The sequence below is a fragment of the Podarcis gaigeae genome (assembly GCF_964106915.1).
Source record: "Podarcis gaigeae genome assembly, chromosome: 14".
NCBI classification, from domain to species: Eukaryota; Metazoa; Chordata; class Lepidosauria; order Squamata; family Lacertidae; genus Podarcis; species Podarcis gaigeae.
The window spans coordinates 4,424,636-4,452,436 of NC_139690.1; the positions used below are offsets into that span (position 1 = coordinate 4,424,636).

Sequence of the window (27,801 nt, forward strand, 5' to 3'; positions counted from 1 at the left end):
GCAGGAGTATTCTCTGCACACTGTAGATTTCACTCTCTCACTCCCCGCTCTCTTCTGTAAGGGGGAGGGGGAGGAAAATTCCAGGGTAAACAATAAGGTGGGATTAAGCAGAGAAAGTTAAGGAGGGATGGAGCCAGCAAAAAAAAAAAAAGAAAGAAGAAAAGGGAGGTTGTATAACAGCAAAAGTCCTGCCGCTTCGTAAACATTCCCCCCCCCCCCCAAAAATCTGGCTCTCCTCAGAAACATTTTCGCCAGTGTTTCTGATTAACGTTGTTATGTAACCAGCTTTTACATTCCTTTTGGTGGAAGCCACCATCCCAAGGCCCCATGCAAATGCCAAAAAATGCCTCTCTCTATATACATATTGCAAATATAATTATACACATTTCTTCCACTCCCTAGAGTTGCATTAAAAAAATCTCGGGAAATTGCCCCCCCCCCCACACACACACACTCGCACGCACGCACTCCTGATTTCAAGGGGTGTCTATCATCTTTTATTCCGCCCCCCCCCCCCCGCTGTACGGGGATCGCCAGCCAAGGAGGAAGCTGCTCGGAATGGAAGGCGTGGCCTAAATTGGGAGGAACAAACAACAACAACAAATAATATTGGAGCGCACATGATCAGCCATATTTTGAGCAGCGTCGAGAGAGGGACACTAGCCTGCCTTTGCAAGCCCCCTTCCCTCTCCAAGCCCAGTGCTGCGCCGACAGCCCCCCCCCGCCTCCAAAATAATAACCCCCACTGACAGAAGACAGTCTTCGAGCTATGGGCTTGCTAAATCCCACTTGTAGCTTGGCACAGCAAGGCGAGCATGGCTACGTTCTCACAACCGGGTGAGTCGGTTCCGCATCTCTCCTCTCGAGCAACCATGCCTACTGTACTTTATTTACAGAGGAGAGTTCATCCTTCATCATCACCTTCCTCGTTTTACAAAGAAAGCAGATCACACAAATCCACGTTTCTGGAAGTCCTCTGGGCTTTAACCGTTGGCACGCCAAGCAGAAAAGGGGGACGCTCGCCTCCCTGCTCTAAAAAAAGCCAGGTAGACCCGCGTTGCTAAACACGCGCGCGCCCGCGCATCCATCAGCAACCGCGAGGTCTTTTTTGTTTCCCCGACGGTGAAGCCGCCGTCCGCCAGGCGATGAACTCCGCGTGACCTGCACGTGTCAAGAGGACCTGACCTGCGCTCGCCTCCAGACCGTGAGAAAAGCGCGCAACGCGGGACGTTCAAAAAGGAGAGGCGAGCAGAGGACTCCTGCCAGTCAGATCCAGGAAGGAGAGGTCAACGGCCTCCACCTGCCAGCAACAACTCCAAAGGAAACAACTGCACCACCCCAGGGTGCAAACACGGAGCTGCTCGAGCTCGTCTGAACGCTTCCATCAACACGCTTCAGGAAGAAACCACGCAAGAAGCCAGCCCCGCCCCTCCAAAACTCTGTCCACCATTTAATAATGGAACAAAACAGACACCTATATTTAATAAGGAGTGGGGGGGAGGGAGAGGGAGAAGCACCTGCCAATCCAAAGTGTTTGATTCCTTGACTTGGGGCTGAAACCCTCTTTGCCTTGTGGGAGATAAATCCCACACCCCAAAGCCCAGACCCAAAATGGCATTTGGGGACTTTTATTTTCCGGCGGGGCGATGTTTTTGCTGCTCTGGCCAGTCCCGCGTCCTCGCCTCTACACGTGCACGTCGGCAAAGACGAGCCCGGCCCTTCGCCTCCCGCGCCTCGCCCGGGACACGTGAGAGAAAGGCAAGCGCGCCTTTTCAGGCAGGCCAGTTCCGAAAACAAAAACATTCCAACCAGGGGGAACGTGTGAACGGGCCTTCGGAGTCTCCTCCCACCAAAAGGCCGGGCTTGTCATGGAAGCAAAGGCTTGTGGTTTCTTTTTCTTTTTTAAAAAAAAAAATCCATTAAAAGTTTTCAAGGTAGCATGTTGAACCACATATACATATACATATACATATGTGCAGACATATACATACTGTACACACACCCCTATACAAACACGCACACACATATATATATACACATACTTATATACATATCTGGAGACTGAAAGGAGACGCAATCGTGGGTCGACCCCGGCCCTGGTCGCGGGGATCCCGGCGGAGGGGCTTCTCTTTCCCCCCTCCCTTCCCCTCCCCTTCCCCGCTTTCCTACCTCCTCCTCCGCCGCCGCCGCTGCTGCTGCTGCTGCCCGAGTAGCTCTGCCTGCGGTTGGGAGCCACCGCCGGCGGCGGCGCCTCTCCTTTCCGGGCCAGCTCCGCGCCGGCCGAGGGATCCCGGGCTGCAGCGCCGGCCGTGGCCGCGGCGGCGGCTTCGGAGCCCGGCTCGGCGGCGGCGGCGGGCTCGGCGGCTGCCGGCGCGGACTCCATGTTTCTGGCTGGGCGATCGCGCCGCCTCGCCTTGGCGCGGCTGCCGCTGGTGCTGCTGCTGCTGCTGCTGCCGCCGCCGCCTCTGCCCCCTCCCGGCCCGGCTTCGGAGACGGCGAGCGCGCCAGGGGGGGCGGCCGCGGCGGCTGGGCCAGGGTGGCTCCCTGGGCCGGCAGGACGGGGCGGGGGAGACGGAGAGGGGGCAGAAGAAGGAGGCTGCAAACGGGAATGATGCTGGGGGGGGGGGCGGCGGGGAGAGGCAGAGCGGAGCGAGGCTGAGCCAGATGGGAGACGAGCTTGCTTGGCTGTGACCACAAGCAGCGCTAGCGAGAGCTTTAACGGGGACCCTGCGCTCCTCGCTCGCTCGCTCTTCCCACCCCCTCTACTCCCGTGTAGACGCGCGCAGCCCCTGCCTAGGCGAGGCTCGAACCCGCTGGGCTGCCGGGCTGCCTTCGCCTCCCAGCGCCCCCCCCCCCCCGCCACAAGAGATCCTGGGCTTCTGGATTGGATGGGCTTTTGTCGCGCATCTGGGCTCCTCTGGCCCCTTCTGGTTTGGTCTTTGCTTTCGAGGAAATGGGCCCTTTGAGCGAAAACGTTTTAAGGACTGGGGGGGGGGGAGGTTCCTCAGATCCAGCCAGGTCATTGGTCCCCGTGCAGCTCCCAGGACTAGCTTGCCTGCTCCAACTGCCCAGTCCACCACCACCTCCCCATCACCTGCCCTCTGCTTCTTTTTAGTCTTGGGGGTGTCAGGGAGTGAACCTCCAAAACTGGAGAAGGAGTCTACACTTCAGCCAGCCCAAAGTACTCCTGGTGCAGCAAGGGATGCAGCCTGGCATGAGTGTGTGTGTGGCATTAGGGGAGTCCCAAGGGCCTGATACGGCCTGATATGGAGGGCCGTATTGACCCCTCTCCCTGAGGGGTCCCTGAGGTTGTGGATCCCAACCACCGATTCAGTTTAACATCACAATTCCTCCAGCGGCCAACCAGATACCTCTGGAAAGTCCACAGACTTCCTTTCCCCCCAAGTTGCCGAATTACATAGAATTCAAATTGCGATGTTGTGCAATAATAATATTTAAAAATAAAACTTTTTTGACAGTGGAATTAACTGCCTTGGATGGGCACTCCTTCAGCAAAGCTTTGTAACCAGGTTGCCCAAGGACTGTTTCTGGTCAGTGGGGGTGGGATGTGCAGTCCAAGGGAGTCTGGAAGACCACAGGAGCCCTAGCCCTGGGGTGTAGCAGGGGATCCCAAACTGTGAACCTCATTCAGGTGGCCCATGGCACATCCACATGAAATACTGATTTTTGATTGCATTTTCATTGGTTCTTTTGGTGCATAGAATTGTAAAGTTGGAAGGGAGCCCAAAGGTCATCTAGGCCAACCCCTCACTCCCCACTGCAATACAGGAATTACAGCTAATACATCCTGGGTAGATGGCCCTCCAACCTCCATTAAAAAACCTCCAATGAAGGAGTGTCCACCCAACTTTTGTTTTCTGGTGCAGTACAGCATTGCAGCTTGAATTCTATGGAATTGAACAGTGAGTGGGGAGCTTCTTTGTGCACTTTCCAGAGGTATCTGGTTGGCCAGTGTGGGTAATGAATCAGGGGTTGGGAACCACAGTCTCAGAGGGAGGGATGAATGTCGCCCTCCAGTCCTTTCTATCAGGCCCTTGGATCTCCCCTAATGCCACATATGCCAAGCTCACCCCTCGCTGCCTTTGCTCCACATCTTCCTGGAGTAGCTGAAATCTAAGTCTTTCACCTAAAATTATTCCCCTTTCCTGCCTGGATGGGGTGATGTGGGGCTGCAGAAGCCTCTGGTGGTTGCCTGGCTGGAGTATAGTATGAAGATAAGAGACACATCTATTTGCCTCTCCCTCCCACCTCACCAAGAGTAGTGCGCAGTGGTATTTTCTAGAAAAAGGGATGCTGGAACTCACCATGAACACCTCCCTTGTTTATTTATTTTATTTATTTATTGAATTTATATACTGCCCTGTACTCGGAGGTCTCTTATAATGACAACAGCACCCACCTAAGAGGTGCCAGAACTGAGTTCTGCTGAGTTCCAGCTGGGGAAAAAAGCCCTGGTAGTGTGACCTCCACCTGGAAGGTTAGCCACAAGGGAATGTGCTCTAAAGCTAAGGAAGTTTCCCCAGCCCTGATGGACCTTTCATCTGATTCACTTCTCCTGCTATGTCAGAAGAGCCTGTTGGATCAGTCCAGCATGCTGTTCTCAAAGGGGCCCATGAGATGCCTCTAGCCTAGGAAACCTCTAAAGAGGACCTGTGCAGAAGACCACTCTCCCCTCCTGGCTCATATTCAGAAGCATTATTAGCTGATGACTAGTAATCATTGACAGCTTTCTCCCCCATGAATTTGGTGGTGGCCATAAGATTTGTGACCGTCACTGCCTCCTGAGAGACCAAGTCTTGTAGTTAAACTCTGCACTGCATGAAGAAGTCCTTTCTTTTATCTGCCCTGAATCTTCCAACGTTCCACTTCATTGAATGTCCAGCTCTCATGAGAGAGGGAGAAAAGCTTTTCTGTATCTGCTTTCTCTATGCCATGCATGTCACCTCTCACTCACCTTTCCTGTAAGCTAAAAAAATCCTAAGGGCTCCATCTCCCTTGATCATTGTGAATGTTCTTCTCTGAACCTTTTCTGACTCCACAGTATCCTTTGGCTCTACTGCACCAAGTCCTCAAGCAAGTTCCAAGCTCTTCTTCTGTTCTAGTGCTGGACTGCAACTCCCATCAGCCCAAGTCAGTGATGACTGGGAATGATGGGAGTTGTAGTTCAGTATCATCTGTAAGAGGGACGCAGGTGGCGCTGTGGGTAAAACCTCAGTGCCTAGGACTTGCCGATCGTATGGTCGGCGGTTTGAATCCCCGCGGCGGGGTGAGCTCCCGTCGTTCGGTCCCAGCTCCTGCCCACCTAGCAATTCGAAAGCACCCCTAAGTGCAAGTAGATAAATAGGTACCGCTTTATAGCGGGAAGGTAAACGGCGTTTCCGTGCGCTGCGCTGGTGCTGGCTCGCCAGAGCAGCTTCGTCACGCTGGCCACGTGACCTGGAAGTGTCTTCGGACAGCGCTGGCTCCCGGCCTCTTAAGCGAGATGAGCACGCAACCCTAGAGTCGGTCACGACTGGCCCGTACAGGCAGGGGTACCTTTACCTTTACCTATCATTTGTAAGGCCACAAGTTCTGGTGTAAAGTGGAATCTGATGCATGTTAAATCAGAAGTCAGCCCCACTTAGTTCAATGGGGCTTATTCCCAGCTAAGTACAGAAAGAATCACAGACGTCAGCCACTGAAAACTGCCTTGGTACTTTCTGAGGTCTTGGGCCTCTTTGCATGGCAGTCAGAAATCCAGCTAGTTCAGCTTTTGCCTTCATTGCGCCAGGCTGCTAGACAGATGTTAAAGGCACAGGATCCCTGCCTAGGATATTTTTTTAAGTGGTTATTAAATGAGTGTATTTGAGATTTATATCATCCCTCTTCCAAAAACTAAAATAAAAATAAACACAGGGACATAAAGACTCTGTGAAAGAGGAGTGATCAAAGTAGCTGCAAAGCCTTCAACGTTTCAAAGGAAAAAAGTAAGAAAATTGGGAATGCAAGATCATTTAATTCTACTCCTCCCAAACAGGTAAATAAATAAATAAATAAATAAATAAATAAATAAATAAAGCCTCCAATGAAAACTTCATTTCTAGATCACGGTGGTGTTTTTTGTTTGTTTATTTGTTTCTGGTTTTAAGGAATATTTCAACCTTAATTTAACATACCTGGAAAAACAGTAGCAACTGCACAACACTATTTGAGTCTCTCAACTGCCACAGGCTCTTGTTACATCCTGAATTATGCAAGTCAAAATAACACTTTTCTCCCTTTCCCAAAGTCTTCATTACTCTGATTCAAAGAACGCAGACAGAGTTCCCTTCAGAATAAGTAAGCTTGTCACTGGGAGCAGTAGGTGGTGGGTGGGGTGGCCCCCCCCTTCCTCCCTCCTGTCTCCCAAAACTCAGTTTGATGCCTGTGTTTTGTTGCTTTTTAAAACAAAAACAAAAACAAAACTTCTTCCCAATATATCCACGCAATATTGATGAGCTGAGGCTCCAATGAGGCGTTTGGAGCTCCTGCGCCATTTTTAACAGCAGTGTAACAGGCAGAACTTGAACAGGTAAGCTTTCCCCAGGACTGTATCTCTGTGAAGGGAACAGCTGCACAAGTTGAATTTCTGCCTGTTGGGGAGCCTCTCCGACACTTGCACAGACAGCTTCTGCTCCTGTAGATCTGGGTCAGGAGAACCTGTGGCCCTCATCATCCCTGACCATTTGCCATGCTGGCTGAGGAGTGGAAGTCCTGCAACTCACAGGCTTCTCAGCCCTGATCTATGTGATCTCTTTGTACACCACTTAGAGGTGATTGTAATTAAGCTGCACATAATTTCTCAAAATAAATAAAATAAACATTGGTACCCTTCTGACTTATTCTCTTTTGATAACATACATACCTGAGTCTTGAACAGAGCATTCCCCAACCTGGAGTTCTCCAGATGTTTTGGACTATAATTCCCATCAGCCATGGCTATGCTGACGGGGCTGATGGAAGCTGTAGTGCAAAACGCGTTGACTCTACCGGGGGGGGGGGGCAGACTAACCTCGCGTTAAGAACGTAATTTGTTCCAGAGGAAACAGTTCTTAACTGAGGCATGCTTTCGCTAATGGGGCCTCCTGCTGCCGCTGCGATTTCCGTTCTTATCCTGGGGCAAAATTCTTAACCTGGAGCAACCACTTCTTGGTTAGCAGAGTTTGTAACCCAAAGCGTCTGTAACCCGAGGTACCACTGTATATATTCTGGCAGATGCATCAGTGGACTTGACCCTGCGTAATCAGGCTTCATGTATCTGATAATCTGGGCTCCATTCCTGCCAAGGCTACACCACAATTAATCTGTATTTGGTGTCATGAGACTCTGTTTTTTATTTGCTATAACACACTAACATAGCCACACACACACACAGTACACCAGAAAACTGACTCTATGTATAGCAGAGTACTTGCTTGCTTGCTTGCTTGCTTGCTTGCTTGCTTGCTTGCTTGTTATTTAACAAAATGTATATACCGTATTTTTCGCTCTATACGACGTGCCCGACCATAAGACGCACCTAGTTTTAGAGGAAGAGAACAAGAAAAAAAAATATTCTCTCCCTCTCTGCGCAGTGCCTCTCCAGCAAAGCGGGAGGAGAAATGGAAGGGGCTCCGTTCCTCCTCCCGCTTCGCTGAAGGGGCGCTGCGCAGAAAGGGAAAGCTGCGCAGCACCTCTCCAGCAAAGCAAAGTCAGAACAGCAAGAGGGATCACCTCACAGTGAAAGCAGCAATCCCTCTTGCTCTCCTGGCTTCAGCGAAAGCAACGCAAAGCCTCCTGAGTGCAGCGATAGCTGTGCAGCCTGCATTCGCTCCATAAGACACACACACATTCCCTCTTACTTTTTAGGAGGGGGAAAGTGCGTCTTATAGAGCGAAAAATATGCCTAAATAACAAAGTTTTAAGCAAGCACCCAAAAGCACAGCAATGGTGCCTGCCTGATGCAAATAGGCAGGGAGTTCCAGGGTGTAGGTGCTGCCACCCTAAAATACTGACTTCTTACAAGTGCAGAATAAGCACTTTGTGCCATCTATAATGCTGTCAGTTCCACCGATTGATGTGGTTAAGCGGGCATCTATGGGGCAAGCCAATCCCAGAAGTAAACCCCCAAGCTGTTAACAATAACACCTTGAACTTGGCCAGGTAGAGAAAACAAGCAACCTGAGCCGAGGTGTTATATATTTTGGGGGGGTAGGCCGAAAGGACCTTGGCCCCTAGGAGTTGACTCCTATGATGGGGCCTCACTCCTGTCAGCAATTGTGTTGCAGCATTCTGCACTAACAGCAGCTTCTGGGTCAAGCGCCAAGGAAGCCCCTCATAGCGTTCCTTCCCAGTAATCCAGTTCTGAAGTCACCAGTGCCTGAACCACTGTGACCAAGCTCTCCTGACCTGGGAACAGTCATAGCTGTCATACCAGGTGCAGATGATAAAAGGTGCTTCTAGTCACTGAGGCTACCTGGGTCTCCAGTGACACAGCTAAATCCAGAAGCGCCTCCTGTTTTTGTTTTTTTGTAAATCTACCAAAGAATAAAATAAAATTGGGATTAAAGGATGGTGGAGGGTATGTGTGCTGTGCCCTGTTGGTGTAAAAGGTTGGAATAAGTTCCAACTTATTAACATCCACTTAGGAATTCTTGCTAAATCTTATATATCTAAAAGAATGCAATTGCTTTCTTATTTTTTATCCAATTTGACTTGCCAATTATGATGCAAGAACTCCACAATGAGGGTCCAGATCTAACTCTTGCTGATTCATAACTTATATGAGCAAAAATGTGCAGGAAGAGGCAGTAAATGGGTCTCTCTTTTTAGAGAACACCTCGAGAACAATTTGTCTAGACTGCTTTTATATAAAAGATGACAAGCTGGGTACATTTTAACAGATGTACTCAGTAGTTCACCAACAACTTGATATGCAAGTTCACACTCTGAATCCCATGTCAAACCATAAAGGTGGGATGTGTCCTATATTAAGGAGTGCCACAATTGAGTGCTGTGACATTTTTGCAATGTTTCTAGCTTAGTGGGAGAGCATATGCTTTGCATGCAGAAGGCCTCAGAATCAATAGCCAGCCTCTGTAGGTAGGGCTAGGCCAGACCCTCCAAGTGTCCCTATTTTCCAGGGATGTCCCTGATGTAGAGAAGTCATCCCGGTTTCTGATTTGATCCCAGAATATCCCGCTTTCCTTAGAAAGTCCCTATTTCAGTGGAGAAATATTGGAGGGTATGCTAGACACGGCTCCTGCCTGAGACCCTTGAAAGACACTGCTAGTCAATGCAAACAATTCTAAGTGAGATGGACTGATGCTGTGACTTTGGGTAAAGCAGCTTCCAGTGGTTCTAAATCTGTTGAGTAAAATTATACAAGGCCACTTCTGAAGGTGCCAGCCCCATGTTGAGTAACCTCTACCTATCCATAACATGTAGAACATTAGGACACCATGCATTGCCACACTCCCCATGGTTGGCTGAGGCAGAGGGAAATGCTCTGAGTGATGATGTTGGGACACAGATCACATTCTCAAACAGGGCCAGCCCTGTCATTAGGTAGAGTGAAACAGATGCTTCAGGCAGCAGTTCCCCACCGCCACCATTCTCCCCATCCTGGAGATCCCTAGCTTTCTCTGCACCTCCTCAGCTAACCCCTTACTCTCAGGTATGGTGCAGTATGTTTTCCCATGACCAAATTCAGCTGTCCATGGATTTTCCTTTTGGGGAGGTGGGGACCATCATTGCCTCCAGCAGAAAATGTCTCCGGCTGGCCCTGTTCTCAAGCACCAGTCAGTTATTCTGCAGAAAACACAGGGTACTGTTTGGGGCACTTGGGAGGGCCTTGTCTTTTTCACCCTGCATTAAAACAGGAAATTGACCCTCATCTCCCTTTATTTGCAGCAGTTCCTGGCGAAATATTATTTCCACAACAGCCTTTAAAGCATTCAAGGGAAAGGTTATGCCAAATTTGGAGTGGGTGGGGGATGACTGTTTTAAAAGGGTGTTGGGCAAGGTATTGATTTATTTGGTTCAATCTGCCAAGGGGCAAAGAATCCTCCACAAATCTGCAGCCAGCCTGACTGATGTTACTTTGGGGACTGGTGCTAATGAGTCAGGCAGGGCCGGGGCTGCTGTTTTGCAAGTTTGCAGCGATTGAAGCACTCAGAGGAGCAAAGTGAAGTGCAGAGCTGAGCTCTAAGCCTACTGATCTGTTCCAACACCCTTTTATGTCTCTACTTAGAAGGCCTCTCCAGCTGAGGACTTTCAAGGGTAATTTGGAATTTCTCGTACACGTCAAGAAGTTCTGACAAAGTGTGGGACTCTCATCTCCAAGAGATGCAGCTTGATGGATGTTTTTTGTAATTAGCATATTGCTTTCCATTTTGTTTGACTTTATTGCATCCACTTCAAATGGGCATTGAATTTAATTGCTCTCTCGGAGCTCAGGAGGTGGCCCCCTTTTGCAGTGTTGCAATTTGAAGGGAGGAGATCTTTGTGAGGGAGTCTTCTTTTTTTTTAAAAAAGGGGGATGTATATTTGTTAAAGTGTGCAATAACAAATCTAGCTTAAAATGATAGTATGACATAACTCTGATTCCTTAAGTTCTCTGACCAACAAATGCGTTACAATCATGAATGGGTTTTGGAGAGGCCACAGGCTGCTCAGTTGGAGAGATGGTTCCCAGTTCAGTCTCCAGAAGCACCTCCAGTTAAAGAGACGTTCTCTGCCTGAGAGCCTTTCCCAATGGAGGGATGTCAGAAAGGAGGGAGTCCCATAGGGATCAGTACTGTGCATTTTAACTTGTTTATAAATTATCTAGAGTGAGGGGTGAGCAGTGAGGTGGCCCAGTTTACTGATGATCCTAAATTGTTCAGGTCATTAAAACAAAAAGTGACTGTGAAGAGTTGCAAAAGGACCTGTCCAAACTGGGCAGTAAAATGGCAAGGGCAATTCAATTTAAACAAGTGTAAAGTGATGGATGTTGGGACAAAAGAATATGAATTTCACATATGTATATGCTCATGATGACTGATCAGGAATGAGACCTTTGGGTCATAGTAGATAGATCGATGAAGGCATCAACCCAGTGTGCAGCAGCTATGAAAAAGGCAAATTCCATGCTAGGAATCATTAGGAAAGGAACGGAAAATTAAGCTGCTGATCATATTGGCCTGCAGCACCAATCTTAACTTCAACTTCTGCCTGAGTCTTTTTATCCTTCTCAGTTTTTGCATTTGGACCTTATTCTGGATTGCTTATGATTACATCTCACTCCAGGTGTCTGCCTAGAGTGCTGTTAAAATCCTGAGGTGTTGGTTGTTACAATCCCCATTCCCAAAAAACTGTCAGTTTTGAAAATATATCTTTTTAATTAGCTGGCTCCTAGACTTTCCAGGCTGCTTAATATAAGCCTTTTAAAAACACTTTGGTATTGGCTATTAAATTTGGTATCTTAGGCTGTTTATCAACATATATATACAGCAGGGATGAGGAATCTGTGGCTCTCCAAATGCTTTTGGATTCCAACCTTCTTCATCCCTGACCATTGACCATGCTGGCTGTGGCTGATGGAAGCTGGAGTCCATCAGTCTCTGGCAGAGGGCACTGTGTGTGCACTGTGTACACTGTGATTCTATGCATGTTTACTTAGAGGTAAGGTCCACAGTGTTCAGTGAGAGTTACTTCAAACAAATAATGGCTAGGATTGCAGCCATAGGCTGAGCAAGCCCAAAACAAGTTTAGTCCCTTGTGCAGTCAATAAATTAATTACCACAGGGCACAATTCATAGAAAAGCTCTTCAGTGGCTGGAGCTGCCTGGAGCAGGTCCTGTGCCCTCTAGATATGATTAGACTCCAACTCCCATCAGTCCTGGCCAGCATGGCCAATGGTCAGGGATGGTGGGAGCTGGAGTCCAGCCACAGCAGGAGCACTGCAGGGTCCCAGCTGCAGTTTCTGAGGATGAGTGACTCCACTCAACCAGGCTGGGCACTGGCTTTTCCAGATGGGAAGGGCCGTCAAGACTTTGCATGGAAAATGATGGTTTTTCCTGAGTCTCTGGTTCTGACTTTTTCTACTACTGCTTCCTGGCTCTTGGCTTCCTCTCATCAGCCGCCTCCAGCTCAGTTATGAGTACTTTGCAGAAGTGCTATGAACAAAATTAAGAGCCAGTACACAAGGTCTGAGATCAGATCAAAAGGCCGCATAATATGGGGCTCAACAAGCTGCTGTCCATAGAGGGAGTGACCATTCTCATTCCTTTGAACTCTCAGTGCCAAAGTTGCCTCAGTTCTCCAGTACCCTCTTGGAGGAAGAGAAAAAAGAGGAGCTGGCTTTTCTTCAGGCTTTCTTTAAATATGTTCTGTCTGTTGTCATGCAGTTTTTGGAGAAGCTTTAAAGAGAGAGAAGATCAATGGAAGATTTTAAAAAGGCAGAAGTTCACCTCATCTGAAGGTGAAGTGGAAACCGGGCAGGAATCCAAATATATTTAATAAAATCAGTGACTACCACCCAAGCTCATTAGCATGTCTGCAGCAAAGAGAATTGTGAAAACTCAGGACATGTTTGGTGGAAGGGAGTTTTAATTTAATTTAATTTAGATATATCATCCTATTGCAAATGTTCAGGGCACTTTGAAATAAAATGAAAAATCCACATGTCAGTACCTTGATCCAGCTAGGCTGTAAGCCTACAGGATACCAAGAAGACGGGCCTTCAACAGGAACGGTTGTCCAGCAACAGAGGTACATAATCAAGGCAATACGCTTAGGCTTTTCAGGACCACAGATAGCTCCCTGATAATACAGATTCTTATCTGAGTGAATCTCAAGCAGGCTTCCTAAACCTTGTGTCCCACAGGTGTTTTGGATCACATCTCCCTCTCAGGAATTCTGGGAGTTATAGTCCAAAACATATAGATGGCACCAGATGTTGGGCAAGATGAGTGTAACTGAGCTCTTATAGCAGGGTTATCCAAGGTGGCACCCTCTGATGTTGTTAGATGACAACTCCCAACACCCCACCCACTGGTCATCTTAGGTGGAGGCTGATGATCACTGGAGCCCAACAACTGGCTACCTCTGCCTAATGGAATGTGCAAATCAGAATGCTTTTCACTCATGCTAATTTTAAATAGTTCTATACCTCCCATTTTTCAGCTGGAAGGACAAACAGATATTTGTTTGCACCAGCCACTAATTCATTGCAATTTATATACAAAAGTTCAAGCTTAACCTTAACAGATAGCATTGCCAAAATGAATGATAGGCACCCACCATTGCAATTTAGGTACAGTACATAGATAATAAACACATACGAGCCGATAAAATTACCAAACTAATACATACACACACACACATACACACACTCCTGAATTAAAACTGAAAGCCTTACTCTTTTGTGACGCCCCCACCCCCACCAAGCTCCCTCCCCAAACAAATACATTTTCTTAATGTTTCCCCAAACAAAAGAGCCTCCTTGCAACTATGAGGTGACTTGCTCAAAATATTTGCCAGGCCCTCCCACAGTTCCAAGTTTTTACCTGCAGAGCCAATTAAGAAAATGCATTTTTTCCAACAGAATGAGGGGAGGGCAGTGCAAGAAGAGCACTGTATTTCCAATTTTAATCCAGAAAAAAAGAACAGTGCTCTAGACATCAAAGATTAGGGAACGCTCCTCCAGCTCTGAGAAGAGGGAGCTGTGGGGTGGCACTAGAGAGGATAGGGCAGCACTCTAGTCAGGCTGGATTTCCTCTGTGAGCTAAGATGTGGATTCCTAGAATATTTCATTTCTGTTGGAAACGCTGAACCAACAAGAACTCCACCTGGCCTCTGCCCTCCTCTGCTGGTCCCATCACCTCCAAAGCTGTTTACCTTTCTGCACCTTGCCTGCTTTCTTCACCTCCAGCTCCCAGACTACACCACAAACTGTCTGTCATGTTCCCCACTCAGTCCAAACCGGTTTGCGTTTCCTTTGGCAGGTAGCTCAGTTTCAACCTCTTCAAGCAACCTTCTTCCATTCAGACAATTTCTCCCATCCCACCAAGCCCCTGCCCCCCCCCCCGCCTCTCCTGCCTCAGATCCAGACAGAATGTGGCACATTGTGCAGCAGCGCTTGGGAAGCAGAGCACTGCCTTCCCCAACCGGGTGCCTTCCAGATGTCTTGGAGTACATCTCCCAGCAGCCCAGTTGGCACAGCCATGCTGTGGGAGTTGTGGTCCAAAGACACCTGTAGGCCACCAGGCAGCAGAAGGCTGACTCAGAGTGTTTTATTCTAAACAAGTTCCAAGCCTGACCTTCTTACTTTCCTTTTATCTTAAAAAAAAAAAGAAGTTTGGTTGTTTTACATATTGGCACATGTAAAGTGGCACGTGATTTCCTTGCAGGCAAGGGTTGATGCCCTCCAGACCCACATGAAGGGTGACTTCCATGCCAAGCACAGCCCACCAGTCATTGTGTTATTATTTATTGCATTTATAGTCCTCCTTTTTCTCAAGGTGGCATACATGGTTCTTTCTCCCCCTCCTCATTTAATCCCCACATCAACTCTGTGAGGTAGTCTAGGCTGGGAGGCAGTGACTGGCCCAAGGCCACCCAGTGAGCTACGTGGCGATTTGAAGCCTGGTGTCTCAGATCCTAATATGACACTCTAACCACTACACCACCACTGCTAACAGGCAATCCCTCTGCTTTTTCAGGAAGGGACAGGGTGAGACAACACATGCCCTTGGCAAATAAACTCTGAAATTTGCCGGGAGAGCAGATGGGCCTTTCAGCTTTCCTGTACCCATCCACTGACCTCCTCACCACTTGCTCCATGGGGCTGGGGGGGTCAGGGTTCAAGTCTCCACTCAGCTATAAAGCTCACCAGGTGACCTTGCACTAGTCACTTTCTTTTAGCCTATAATACCTCACAGGGCTGTGCTGAGGATGAAACGGGGAGCAAGAGAATCTTGAACCCTGAGCTCCATGGCGGAAAGGATGGATGTACATATAATAAATTAAGTCTGCTTTCTGAACTTGACTGGAGGAAGGGGGTAGCCTTAAGGCAAGCAGGGGGAATCCAAGGGTGGCTGAAAGGTTAAGCATCCTCCTCTGCTTAACAGTTCTCCCCTGAAAATGGGCTACCAACAGTAGAGCTGTGAGTAAATGATGGTATCAGGAAGCCAAAGCCCCTGAAAGGCAGAGCCAACTCATTTCCAGTTTTGCCCCCACCCACTGCTGAATTGTACAAGGGCAGCACTGAGACTGAAGAGGCAGGAGCTGAGAGGTGTTCTCATCCCCTGGACTGCATGTAAGTAAGCAGGCAGATGGGGGGGCTGGCTGAAGATTTACTGAGCTTTGAGGGGCAGTGTCCCATTTACCCCAAGGCTGGAAAGCCAAAGGCAACTTGCAGATGCAGGCGACTCTTGCAGTAGTTCTTGTGTAAGGTAGGAGAGCTACTCCCTGGTAGGAGTGGGAAAACTTTTTTGACTTGAGAGCCACATCCTTTCTTGGCCAACCTCCCCACCCCCACCCCAGAGCCATATTCTGAGAGTGGGCATGGAGAAGACAAAAGTGGGTGTGACCAAATGCAAAATAACACAGTGTGCACCCCCCACACTCATAGCTGTAACCCCACACATGTAAGAGTCTGTCTGTTAATTTTTAAGCTAAATAACACATGAAAAATATGCTTTAAGTCCCCTGCACTTTCTCCTCCAAGGGAATTTACACTCCATAATGCTGTCTCTGGAACTTCTCACTGCTCAGGAGAGTGGGGAGCAGCAAACAGTACAAAAAATGCTTTTCTTCCAAGATATAAAATGTGTATCTGTTTGTGTACTAATGGGAGGGTGGTACTCTGATACATCCAGCTCCTTACCCAACTTTGCTGCGCAGAATGTAGGAAGTTTCTTTATCCTGGGTCAGACCATTGGTCCACCCAGTAGCCCAGGACTGACACTGACTGACAGAGGCTCTTCCCTTTCCCCACCCAGAGATCGTACCTGGGACCTTCTGAGTGTAGCGCAGATGTTCTGCAACTGAGCCTGTTGCCCACCATTTCTTACAGGGAAAAGCTGGAAAAGCCCTGGGATTGGGGTAGATTTCATTTAGATCCAATCACCTAAGCAACTTGCAGAAGGTTAATTGATATGCTGAAGATATCGTTCCCACCTCATCTTCAAGGTTATTGACTGCTTGCCAAACCTCAGTGATGTGAAAGGAATCAGGAACCATCTCTATTGATAACAGACTGTTCTCAACAGATGGCAAAATAAATCAAAAGCACCCTAGTGAAATGTCACAGCTTTTACAAAGGAAGATGCTGGGGAAATATTATCCACGTCCAATCTGATAGTGTATAATCCCAGCTGAAGTTGAAGAGACTTAAGAAAGTCTGTGGGTTTTACAGTTATTACAAGATCGAGGGTGCGCTGCGCATGGTGTTCACCAGCATTTCACTGTGGAAAACAGAAACAGGCGCTTAACATATGTACTCTCGTTCTAGTCCATTCATAGTAGCCCCTCTCACCATACTGAATTGCTGAAGCACCTCCTCTGCTGTACATAGAACTGTTCCGCAAGAGCTTACATTCTACTGATTTAAAGGTTGAGGTGGTGTTTGGTCTTTGAAATAAATATATATTAGCAAAAGCACATAATTACGAATGCAGGAATATTAGAAGAGGCAGCGGATGAGGCCAGTGGCTCATCTAGTCCAATATCCTGTTCTCAGAGTAGACAACAAGATGCCTCTGAGAAGCCTGAAAGCAGGACCTTAGTGAAACCACCCTCTCCCCACCTGTGAATTTCAGGAACTGGTATACAGAGGTATTGACATGAATTTGTTTAGTTCTCTTTTCATAGAACTGTAGAGTTGGAAGAGACCCTTGCAAGGTCCCTTGCATGCAGGAACCAAAGCTAAAGAATCCCTAACAGATGACCATCCAGCCTGTTTAAAAACCTGCAATGAAGAAGACTCCACCACCTTCTGCGGGAGTCCATTCCACTGTTGAACAGCCCTCTCAAAGCCATCAAAATTGTAGCCATTGCTACATCTTGTGAGGAGTGAACGCCACAGTTTAGCTCTGTGTTGTGTGAAGAACCTCCTTTTGTCTGCCTTGAATCTTCCAACATTCAGCTTCAAGGATTTGCCCTGAGTTACATTCTCCACACCATGCATAGATTTATAGGCCTCTATCATATTCCCTGCTTACACACCCTTTTCTTAACTAAAAACCCACAAATATTGCAAGCTTTCCTCACAGGGGAGTTCAACACCTTGATCATTTTGGTTGCCCTTTCCTGGATCTTTTCCACTTCTACAGCATCCGTTTTGAGCAATGGCAACCAGAAATGGACAAACTGTTTATACGTTTCAGTTGCGATGGATGTATTGATGGTTACTGTGGTTTTTAATGTTAGGTGATGAGTCTTCCCCAGTTTGTTTCACTTCCCCACTTTCTCTATTTTTCCTTTCTTTTTTCAGTATCCAGTATGATAGTAAAAATGAACCACCCCAAACAACACAAATTCCTAATTCAGAGGGTGTGCCTACACCTTGCTGTAGTGGAATACAGTTTTTCACTGCTGCGACTCACCTTAAAGAATTGTGAGAAGACTGTAGTTTGCATGGAGGACTAAGGTTATCCCCTAGCTTTGCACTTTCCTCTGCCCAATCACAAAACTACAATTCTCTGGCTTCCTTGGAAAGAGAGAGAGCATTGCTTCAGCTAGTTTAAGCCTGCAACACAGATATACCCAGAGTCTGTTAATCCTCTTCCAAGAAACAAAGCTAGCAAGGTGAAGCAAATTAATGAAGGTGCCAGGAGACAATTCTCCATAGCTGAGGGTTGAGGGCAAAAGCTTTTGGGTAATGCTAGCAACAGCAACCTGCTTTCCACATGATAGCTTTTCCATTCTGGAAGGCATGCTCTATACCACATGGAGAGCAGCAAAGGACCCTCTGCCTGGCTAATGACTCATTAGCTGTTCTCACCAAAGGCTGATGCTTGGACCTCTAAGGCACCTCAGACTGAAAGCTTATACCTTGGTTGAAGGATGCCTTGTGAGTCGAACGTTTTGGCTCCTGAATGCCGCAAACCCGGAAGTGACTGTTTCGGTTTGCGAACTATTTTTGGAAGCCGAACATACAACTGTATAGGAGTAATTTGGAGGCTCCATCCCTTTCCTCTCAGCTAGGCCCTCACACCACCAGAAGTTCCTTTCCAGCTCACCATCTCCTCTGTTCCTGAGGCCCAGGGCAGGGATGGTGTTGATGGCAGCCAGCCAGGAACCAGGCAAGTAGTATGGAAACCTCTGGTCTTGGTCGTAAGACAGGGATGTCTGGATTTGATAGCTCACTCAGAGTCACTGGCTGAGCAGAAATCTTCTGGGTGGGTGGTCTGCTCCTCCTCCAAGGAGACCCCAGGTTCCAGATCTGAACCCTGACAGCGTCCTTACTGGCGGGGGCACCCATCTCCCCAGTGATCCATCATCTCTAAAGGAATACCTTTTTGGAGTAATTTCCAGTTCATGATTCAAGGAAATGAACAATAAAATGAAATGAAGAGCAGATCAATTTGTAAAAGGCCTGTACATGATCATGTTGGTACAACTGTAGCTTATGGAGATGGGGGGGGCAAGAGAAAGCCATTTCCCCTCACCCTTAGTCTATTTTTAATTCCACTCTCCAAATGTGTTGCGATTAGCAATGGCCCCCAGACCATTGTCTGCAAGCCTCCAAACCAAAAGAGGATTATCTAAGAATAACCCACAATGATAGTCTAGAGAAAAGCAGGGAGTTGGTGGGGGTGGGGTGGGGGCACCAAGGCTGAACTGGCCCCAGTTTGGCTTTCTGCCTACAGCACCTCCAATTATTTTGCAGTGGCTTTTTAACCTCTAAACTATTTAGCGCTGTCACTCAGTAGCAGGAAACTAGTTCTAATTTAGTGCTCCTGACTGGGTGGAGAGGATGGAGTAGTGAAAAGGGAGCGGAGAACTATTCAGATAGATAATGAACCCACAGAGGGAGCCTGAACAAGCCATGGATTTTGAGCAGATGGATTGATGCCAAGGCTCTATGGCTGCCTCTTTGATGGAGGAAAACCATGGTTGACCCTGGAAAGCCAATGGGCAATGTACAAAGAGCTTTGCTAGGCTAGCACTCTGTGCCACCATGGGCACCTGGATGCCTTTGAGAAGCCCATAGGCAAAGCTCACACCATTTGCTTTCCCAGCAACCAGTATTCAGCAGCAAAACTGCATCTGAACATGGATGCTCCATATAGCCGCCCCCTTCTAAGAGCACATCTACATGGGAAAGATGTGTGGGTCAGTGGTTAGAAAATCTTCACTGCCTGCAGAAGAGGTCCCAGGTTCAATCCCCTGCAGAATCATTTCTGAATCTTGGGTCTTCAGATGTAGTTCCACTACAGCTCCCATCATCCCTAGCAAGCAGGACAAGTGCTCAATGATGATGGGAGCTGTGGTTCATCAACATCTGGGGACCAAACGTTAAGGAAGGGTGTCCTACAGCATCTCCGAGTAGGCTAGGAGAAACTCCCTGCCAGAAACCCTGGAGAGCATCTGCCAGTCAGTGTAGACAGTACTGAGCTTATATAGATTGATGATCTGACTCAGTATAACTCAACAAGAACAATTCAAGGTGTAACAATGTGTTCCACTCACAAATTGCATTGTTAATGGTACTGCTGTTCTGTTAAATCAAGGGAGAAGACCAACCTTTTTCTCTCCTTTGACACAGCAAAGCTAAATCAGGAGCTGGGGGACTCAGGCTTGCAGGTTTCATGACAGAGCTCCCTGGGTCACTTGTTTGTTATGGGGGTATCTTGACATTCCCTGTACTTGTCCTGTTAAAACCAGCCGTCAACCCTAAGTGAGCCATCCCTGCACCAGGATGGTTCTGATCTTGCCAATTTGATGGCTCTGATAACATAGAATTAGAACCGTGGTTCTTTTCTGCAGTTTTCCAAATGAGGACCTGCACCCTTCAGGTTGACTGGAAATGCGTGATGTAAAGATGAGCAGTGGAAAATGGGGTGCAGACAGACGGTGCAAAGCCCTCAGTGAGACAGCCATGCAGCAGACCCCAAGGCAATTCCAGCATGGCAGAGGCAACTGCCTGGAGAGCCTGCCAAGGAGGCAGCTGTTGTCGCTGTTGCTGCTGCTGGAGAAACTATGCAGGATGACATCCAAGACCTGAGAGCAGCATCTAGCAAAGGGAGAGGTGAAAAGCCTGGCTTGCCCCAGGAAGAAGCAGAAGTTAGTCATCATGACAAAATCCCACTCCCATAATGAGACTGAGCCATAACAACTCCTATTGTTTTTTGTTCAAGTGGAGCTGAAATTACACAAACGTATTTCAGCACTGTCAAAAACCTACAATCTTTTTGATAATTTTTCAAGCTCTCCTTTTCAAAAAGATTCAGTTCTCCAGGTAAATTACCTGGAATTGACTTCACTTGCCCTCATTGATGTCATCACATAACATTGCAATCTGATTAGGATCATAAAATCTTCCAATATGCAGTAACAGCGGCAAGAATATTACTGGCTCAGAAATGGAAACAAGAACATTTACCAACGTTGGAGGAATGGAGAACGAAGCTGATGGACTATGCAGAACTTGATAAACTGACTGGAAAGATTAGATATCAACGCGATCAAAAATTCATCAAGGACTGGGGAAAATTAACAGATTACTGGGAATGTATAAGTGATAACGAAATAACGTTAGTGGCATTTAGAGAAGCTCTGTGATAAACCAAGAAATATTGTAAAAAAGTAAAATATAAGAGGGGGGAAGGTATAAAGGCAATATCAAAATTTGGAAATGTGTATTTAAAGAAATTAAATTCGAATGATTGGCAGAAAAGCCGAAGGAAGTCAAAAAATCGAAAAGTTTAACAGAAATTGTAATGTGCTACGATTGTATGGAAAATTAATAAAATATAATTATAAAAAAACAAAAAACATTGCAATCTGATTTGTTGCACAGAACTGTGTCACCAACCTGTTTGCTGTGTGATCTCTGGCTTGGTGAGATCACCTGCACAAAAATACCCAGGGACCATAAGCCTTACTCACAGTTGCCATCAATGAGACCATCACATTACTAAATTAAATTGTTTTTCTCACCCAAAGCAATGGGTGAAGCTGTTTGAGGATGCTTTCAGAGAAGAAGCTGCAGAGACAAAGAAGATGTCTGATTATCTGCCCTCTGACTGTAGAGAGAACCCTTTGGATCTTAACTGCTACAGCACCAAAATATCTCTGGTCATCCCTGTTCATACAACCGTAGGATAGTGTTTCTGTGCCACTCCAAACAAATGCCAGCTGTACCCTGACTAAAGCTCTACCATCCTGGGCACAGCTGCTTTTCGCAGTGCTGACCTCCTGAACCAAGGATGCAACAGACTGGAAATGCCACGAGCGCTTTTTTAAAATGTATGCAGCGAATGGAGGCTTTAGATATGAATTAAATATGAGCGTCAGTTGTGGTGCTCTTGCAAGGGAGTTTGGAGAGTCAAATGCAATGTTCCATCTCTTCTCAGTCTTGCAGTTTCATGGAACAAATGTCCATATGCAAATGTCGCCAATGGAGAAGGAGCAAAGTGCCCCTACTCAAGAAGGACACCTGTGGTCAGTAAATTGGCTTAGGTTATGTTTTACAGCTGTGGGTTTATGACTTCCAAGGAGAGCTACTAGGACCTTAAGAGGCTCAGAGCACAGGCCAATGGCACAATTTGCACCACACTATCTTATGTTCATTTGCATATGTCCCTGACCATTAGGTCCAGTCACGGACAACTCTGGGGTTGCGGTGCTCATCTCGCTTTACTGGCCGAGGGAGCCGGCGTACAGCTTCCGGGTCATGTGGCCAGCATGACTAAGCCGCTTCTGGCGAACCAGAGCAGCGCACGGAAATGCCATTCAACTTCCCGCAGGAGTGGTACCTATTTATCTTCTTGCACTTTTGGGGGTGCTTTCGAACTGCTAGGTTGGCAGGAGCAAGGACCGAGCCACGGGAGCTCACCCCGTCCGTCGTGGGGATTTGAACCGCCGACCTTCTGATTGGCAAGCCCTAGGCTCTGTAGTTTAGACCACAGCACCACCCGCGTCCTTTTGCATATATAGACGCACATTTATTTTTATTATTTATTACATTTATTAGTCACTTTTTAAACAGTGGCAACTCAAAGCAACTTATGAACGACTTACAGAAAAGTATAAATACATTAAGACCAGAGGATGTGCAGGGAATTACATTAAAATATCTCACCCACTCAGAAAGGCCATAAATAGTTAAAAGGCCTAGTTAAAAAGGAATGTTTTTGCCTGCTACCTGAAGATACATAACAATGGCACCAGGAAAGCCTCCTCAAAGAAAGCATTCCACAAATGGGGAGCCACCACTGAAAAGGCCTGTTCTCATCTTGTCACTCTCCACACCTCCCATGGAGGACACACTTGAAGAAGGACCTTGGGTGGTGATTGCAGGGTCCAGGTTGGTTCCTATGGGGAGAGGCAGTCCATTTTGGCCAACATTCAGAGGAAAAGCATCTTCTGTCAGAGCCTCAGACCAGGACTTATTGGAAGCAGACTCTTTGGGCCACTGCAGCTCTGAGGAGGAGAAGGAGCCATGGCCTGGCTCACCCCATGTGAGTCCATGGCACTGGAGTCTCCCTCTCCTCCCTGGAACCTCAGGCGGCTGGTCCACAAATGCCTCTGGGGATCCAGAAAGCCTTGAGATGGGATCCCCACAGCAGTAAACCCCAGTACCTTGATGAAGCCAGGATGGCACTGGCCAGGAGGCAGCGCTCAGGAGGTGAGGCCTCCAGTCCATGAGTACTAGCCCTGCTGTAAAACTCAGCCAGTTGCTCCAGGACTTTGCTGAGGCAACTTGGATGTTGGGTCTCAGCTGTGAGAGCATTGTTTGAAATTCTGAACCTTGCAGCAGTGAGTTCCATAGTTTAACTATGTGTTGCATGAACAAGTCCTTTCTTTTATCTGTCTTGAATCTTCCAACATGCAACTTCATTGGAAATCCGTAAGTCTTAGTGTTATAAGAGAGAGAAACTTCTCTCTATCCACTTTCCCCATGCCATAGTTTTATAAACTTCTATTATGTTGCCTTTTGCTCACCTTTTCTCTAAACTAAAAAGTCCCAAATTCTGCAGCCTTTTCTCCTAGGGGTCTCACTCCATCACCTCCATCATGTGCCTGTCCTAATTGTGGCTTTAGGCAAAGGAATGCCTTGCAGATGCCTTGCAGGAAACAGGGCAAACTCTGGATCAGCAGTCAATGTGAACCAAAGCACTCCATAAGGAAAACAATGTGCTTTCAATGTACAGTGTGAATGTGTCACAGGTGAGCATCTGAGTCTGGTCTGAGTAACTCTTGAATCTTCTTGTCATCCAGTTATGGTGGATTACATCCTGCACTGCATATAGAATACCCAATGTCAGGAACTGGCTGGACAATGAGGACTAGTGGGAGGCACCAGCTGGGGAACCCCCAAGGGACATTCCAGAAGAAGGAAGTTGGTGGGACACTGAGGAGAGGTCAGAGAGGGAAGACTGGAAGGAGGTGCTGGATAGTGAAGGGAGAACAGGGTTTAATGGGCAGGAGGAACCTATGACAGGGAGCAGTTCAGACTCTGATGCTGAGGCGGGGGGGGGGGGGTTCAAGCAACTGGTGGAGAATCCCTGGAGTCTCCCTCTCCTGCTGTGACAAGATCCCCTCCAAGAATGTGCAGAGTAATGAGAAGAGCAGAGCAGAGGCCAGAGGTGCACAGATGCAGTTTGAGACTGCTTGGGAAATATCTGGGAGAGAAAGAGCCTTAGAAAGGGTGGAAGTCAGGGACCTTCAGTCCTGGCAACTGCTCCATAGGGGAAGTGTTGTTCCCTATGGGGAAGTGTTGCTGAGTTGTATGCTGTTTCCTGGAATAAAGAGGTAACTTCACTGACAACTGACTCTCCCTTGTGCAGACCTGCATCTGACTCCAGCCCTGACACCCAGTAACACATAGGGAGGGCTGCAATCACACTGGTCCAAATGCATTGTAAGCTGGGCCTGGGTCATTTGAGCATCAGGCGATCTCTATATATTTTCTTATATTCAATTTATACCCCACCTTTTTCTCCAATGTGCTTAAGGTTGCATTCATTGTTCAACACCTCTTCCTCCATCAATCCCTACAATAACTCTGTAAGGTAGTTGAGGCTGAGATGCAGTGACTGGCCTAAAGGTCGCCCAGTGAGCTTCATGGCTAAGTGAGGGGATTTGAACCTTCATCTCTCCCAGGTCCTGGTCTTATGCTCTCACCACCATGTTGCACTGGCAGTCTAAGCTGTCATCCCTTGATGCCAGCAAGGAGTAGCAGTCCTCCACATTTCAGTTTTTTTAGCAATTATAAAAGAAAATCAATGTACATCGACAGAAAGCATTATCTCCCCCCTCCCCTGCCGCCACTTTCCCAAGGGTGAAGACAGCGGCACAGAATGTGATGTGACACATTTATCACCTTCCTGTATTGATGGGTGAGGAATCAGATGACCTTCCCTTGACAGCATTTGCTAGGCAATAAAGAATGGGGGAAATGTCAGGTTTTTTATATGGCTCTTTGCCAGGTGGTTATGATAGGGGAAATGATCGTGTCCTTTCTCCATCCTCTATTAATAAATCTCAGGCAGAACATTAAGATAAGACCAAATTCCAGTTTGAGGCCAGAAAAGAGATATCTTGGGCTCAATCCAGGGAAAGCTGAGCACTCTCAAATTACACATTATGCCAGAGATTGGTGATTGATCTGCCACCAGTGAATATGTGTATATTTTTCCTTTCTGGGGCAAAAGCAGTGAGTTCCAGGTGGGGCAGGCAAGTTTTATCAGGGGTAACACAGCCAGAACCACCACTGATATTGGGGATGAGTTGCTGCTCTCCTAGGGCAAGTTGACACCATGCATTTAAAGCACTAGGTTACCAATTTAAACAGTCATGGTTTTTCCAAAGGTATTCTGGGAGCTGTAGTTTGGTAAGGATGCTGAGAGTTGGTAGGAGACCCCATTCCCCCTCCCCCAGAGCTACAATTCTAGAATTCCCTGTGGAGAGCAATTGATTGTTAAACCACTCTGTGAATTGCAGCTTGGGGTGGGCAATGGGGGATAGGGGTCTCCTAACTCTCAGCACCCTTAACAAACTACAGCTCCTAGAATTCTTTGGGGGAAGCCATGACTGTTTAAAGTGGTACTGAGTGCTTTTAATGTATCGTGTGAATGTGACCAGAGCCTGCATAGGCAGAACCATAGACATTATAAGAACTTTATGAACTCTGCTGTCATCCCAACACTGCTCTGAACAAACTGGCGGGTACTAGAGACGAGATCCCTCCACTCACGAGGCAGAGATCACACTGCTGAGAAACCGGGGTGGACCTTGAAGCATGGCTACAGTTAACAGCAGCTCAGTTTGGCATTTTAACAAAGTATTCCCAAAGGTCTGAAAAACAAACAAACATAGGGATAGAATAGTCATTTGATTTATGGGGGGCAATCAGGACTGTATATGGTAAACAGTGGCTTATGTTCATCTTTCTCAAGACTGTTGCACACCTCGATTCTGCAAAGACCAGAAGCATCCAAGCAAAAATATTCATGACAAGTTTGTTTGTTACACCAGTGTGCCTTCACATGAAAGCAACTTTATGCAAGATTTGCTTATGGAATTAAACCAGGATGGCACAGATATTGGTTCTTGGGGCCTTCTGTGGCTATTACTGGCAACCAGCTGCAGAGTTTGATGCAATAACTCTGGGAACATAAGGAAGCTGTTTTAGAAAGAGTCTGACTCAGAATGGTCAATAGCAACTGGCAGCTGCCTTTTCCAGGGTCTCAAACAGAGCAGTTTTTCCCAGTTCTAGTGGGAGATGCCAGGGATTGAACCTGGCAACTTGCTGCATGCAAATCAGGTGCTTTATCCCTCAACTACAGCCTTCCCCCTTCTATCAGGGAACTGCACAGCTGCTGAAAGGGGCAGGAAAAGGTCTCTTCCCAGATGAAGCGTGGCGGTCTTAGTTACCCACCTCTGCTTTTGTAGGAGACTTCTGAGCAACAACAAAGGCCTTCAGATTTCAAACACAGTGTCTGGTAAAAGATTAAAATCCCAGCTACTCATTACGTGAGACAGATTCCAACCCAAATGGCATCTTGTTGTTCTGCAATGAAGCAAACCAAGCGGAACAAACCATGGTTAGAGGCAAGTTTCACTCCACACAAGACAGTGGTTTGTGCTTGACATTCTGCTTGTAGGCAGATGAATCTTATTAGCCAAGAATTAAGCTCCCCAAATTTCATACTGTAATTCACCTTGGGACTTCTTGTATGTGTCTTTAAAAGGATAATTATTATTGTTGACATTTTTATTGTTCCCTTCTACAATTTCCAGCTGACGTTTGTTCTACCAGCATTTGTTATAGGATGCAAAGCACTTCAAAATTATGATCTGTAATCCTTACAACAAGTCTGTTAGGTAGAACAGTATTATTATCCCTCAACAGCAGAAGATGGGACTGAGGTTGAAACCACTAGGGAGTTCACAGTTCAGGTGAGACACAGTTGCACAGCCTGGAGAGGGTCTCAGAATTAGCATCTGTCCATCAATTCCAGCTGGGGACTTAACAGTGCTCAGGAAAAGATGAATGTGCTCGTTTTTCCAATGAATGAAAAAGGAAACTAATAGGCCCCATTCATTGCATTCATTTCATATGCAAAAATAAAAAGCAATTCAAATAAATCAGTTCAATTTAAAAACAATTGTTTGTTTCTATTACTATTAAAATTGTACAAGTCGCAGAAAGGTTGTACAGTACAGGTCACAGAAAGGTTAGCACAGAGGCAAGGGACCTATGATGCTCCAGATTTTGTGGGATACCCAAAGTGGTGCAGTGGTAAATTTTTGAAGTGAAGGAGGTCATCGTGGTACCTCCAAGGGGAGTCCAGAAGCAGGCAGTTTTGTTCTGTCATCCCTCCCCCAAAGAGCTGCAGTCCATAACACAATACCCAATGCATTAGGATCAGCATAGCGACAATCCTGTGTGAAGTTTCCTGGGACTCAGCTTCATTGTGTGGTGTAATGGTTAAGAGCGGTGGACTCGTAATCTGGGGAACCGGGTTCGCTTCCCCGCTCCTCCACCTGCAGCTGCTGGGTGACCTTGGGCCAGTCACACTTCCTTGAAGTCTCTCAGCCCCACTCACCTCACAGAGTGTTTGTTGTGGGGGAGGAAGGGAAAGGAGAATGTTAGCCACTTTGAGACTCCTTCAGGTAGTGATAAAGCCAGATATCATATCCAAACTCTTCTTCTTCATTGAACTCAGAGGTGCTTACTTAACCAGCTACATAGGTTCAACTGAAATACATTGTGTGGTATCGAATGCTTGTCTTATTCAGAGCAGAGACAGACACACTGAAGTTAACAGACATGACTACTGTAGGATCATGAATTGCATGGGGTAGGACTAGCATAGTACAGCCCACTGAGCTTTAACTAAAGATCTTCAGGCAGCTGAAATACAAACTTTAGCTTTGAATTAGAAAAGCAAACCACCATGCAAAGAAATGTTTCTATTTAAACTGCTAGCTTGAAGTAGGAACCCACATCCACAAAAAGCAAAGAAGGCTCAGAAGGCTCTGGCCTATGCATAGGCGCCGACTCCATGGGGCCTGAGGGGGCCCGAGCCCCCTCAAAAATTCGTTTGGGGGGGCTCCGCCCCC

At 47.1% G+C, this 27,801-nt stretch overlaps 1 protein-coding gene and 1 long non-coding RNA gene across 2 annotated transcripts in view; one reads left to right on the forward strand and one right to left on the reverse strand.

Moving 5' to 3' along the window:
• The window catches only part of RORA (RAR related orphan receptor A), a 359,488-nt gene extending 357,090 nt beyond the window's left edge, over window positions 1-2,398 (reverse strand). The window contains exon 1 of the mRNA XM_083712718.1: window positions 2,170-2,398. Within this exon, the coding sequence (XP_083568844.1) occupies window positions 2,170-2,383 (214 nt within the window). The 5' untranslated portion in view covers window positions 2,384-2,398. The remainder of the gene's footprint in view (window positions 1-2,169) is intronic.
• Window positions 1-14,615, forward strand: part of LOC310831821 — a 44,006-nt gene extending 29,391 nt beyond the window's left edge. Inside the window, exon 3 of the long non-coding RNA XR_014557991.1 lies at window positions 14,585-14,615. This is a non-coding gene — a long non-coding RNA (uncharacterized lncRNA). The remainder of the gene's footprint in view (window positions 1-14,584) is intronic.
• The last annotated feature ends 13,186 nt before the right edge of the window (window positions 14,616-27,801 follow it).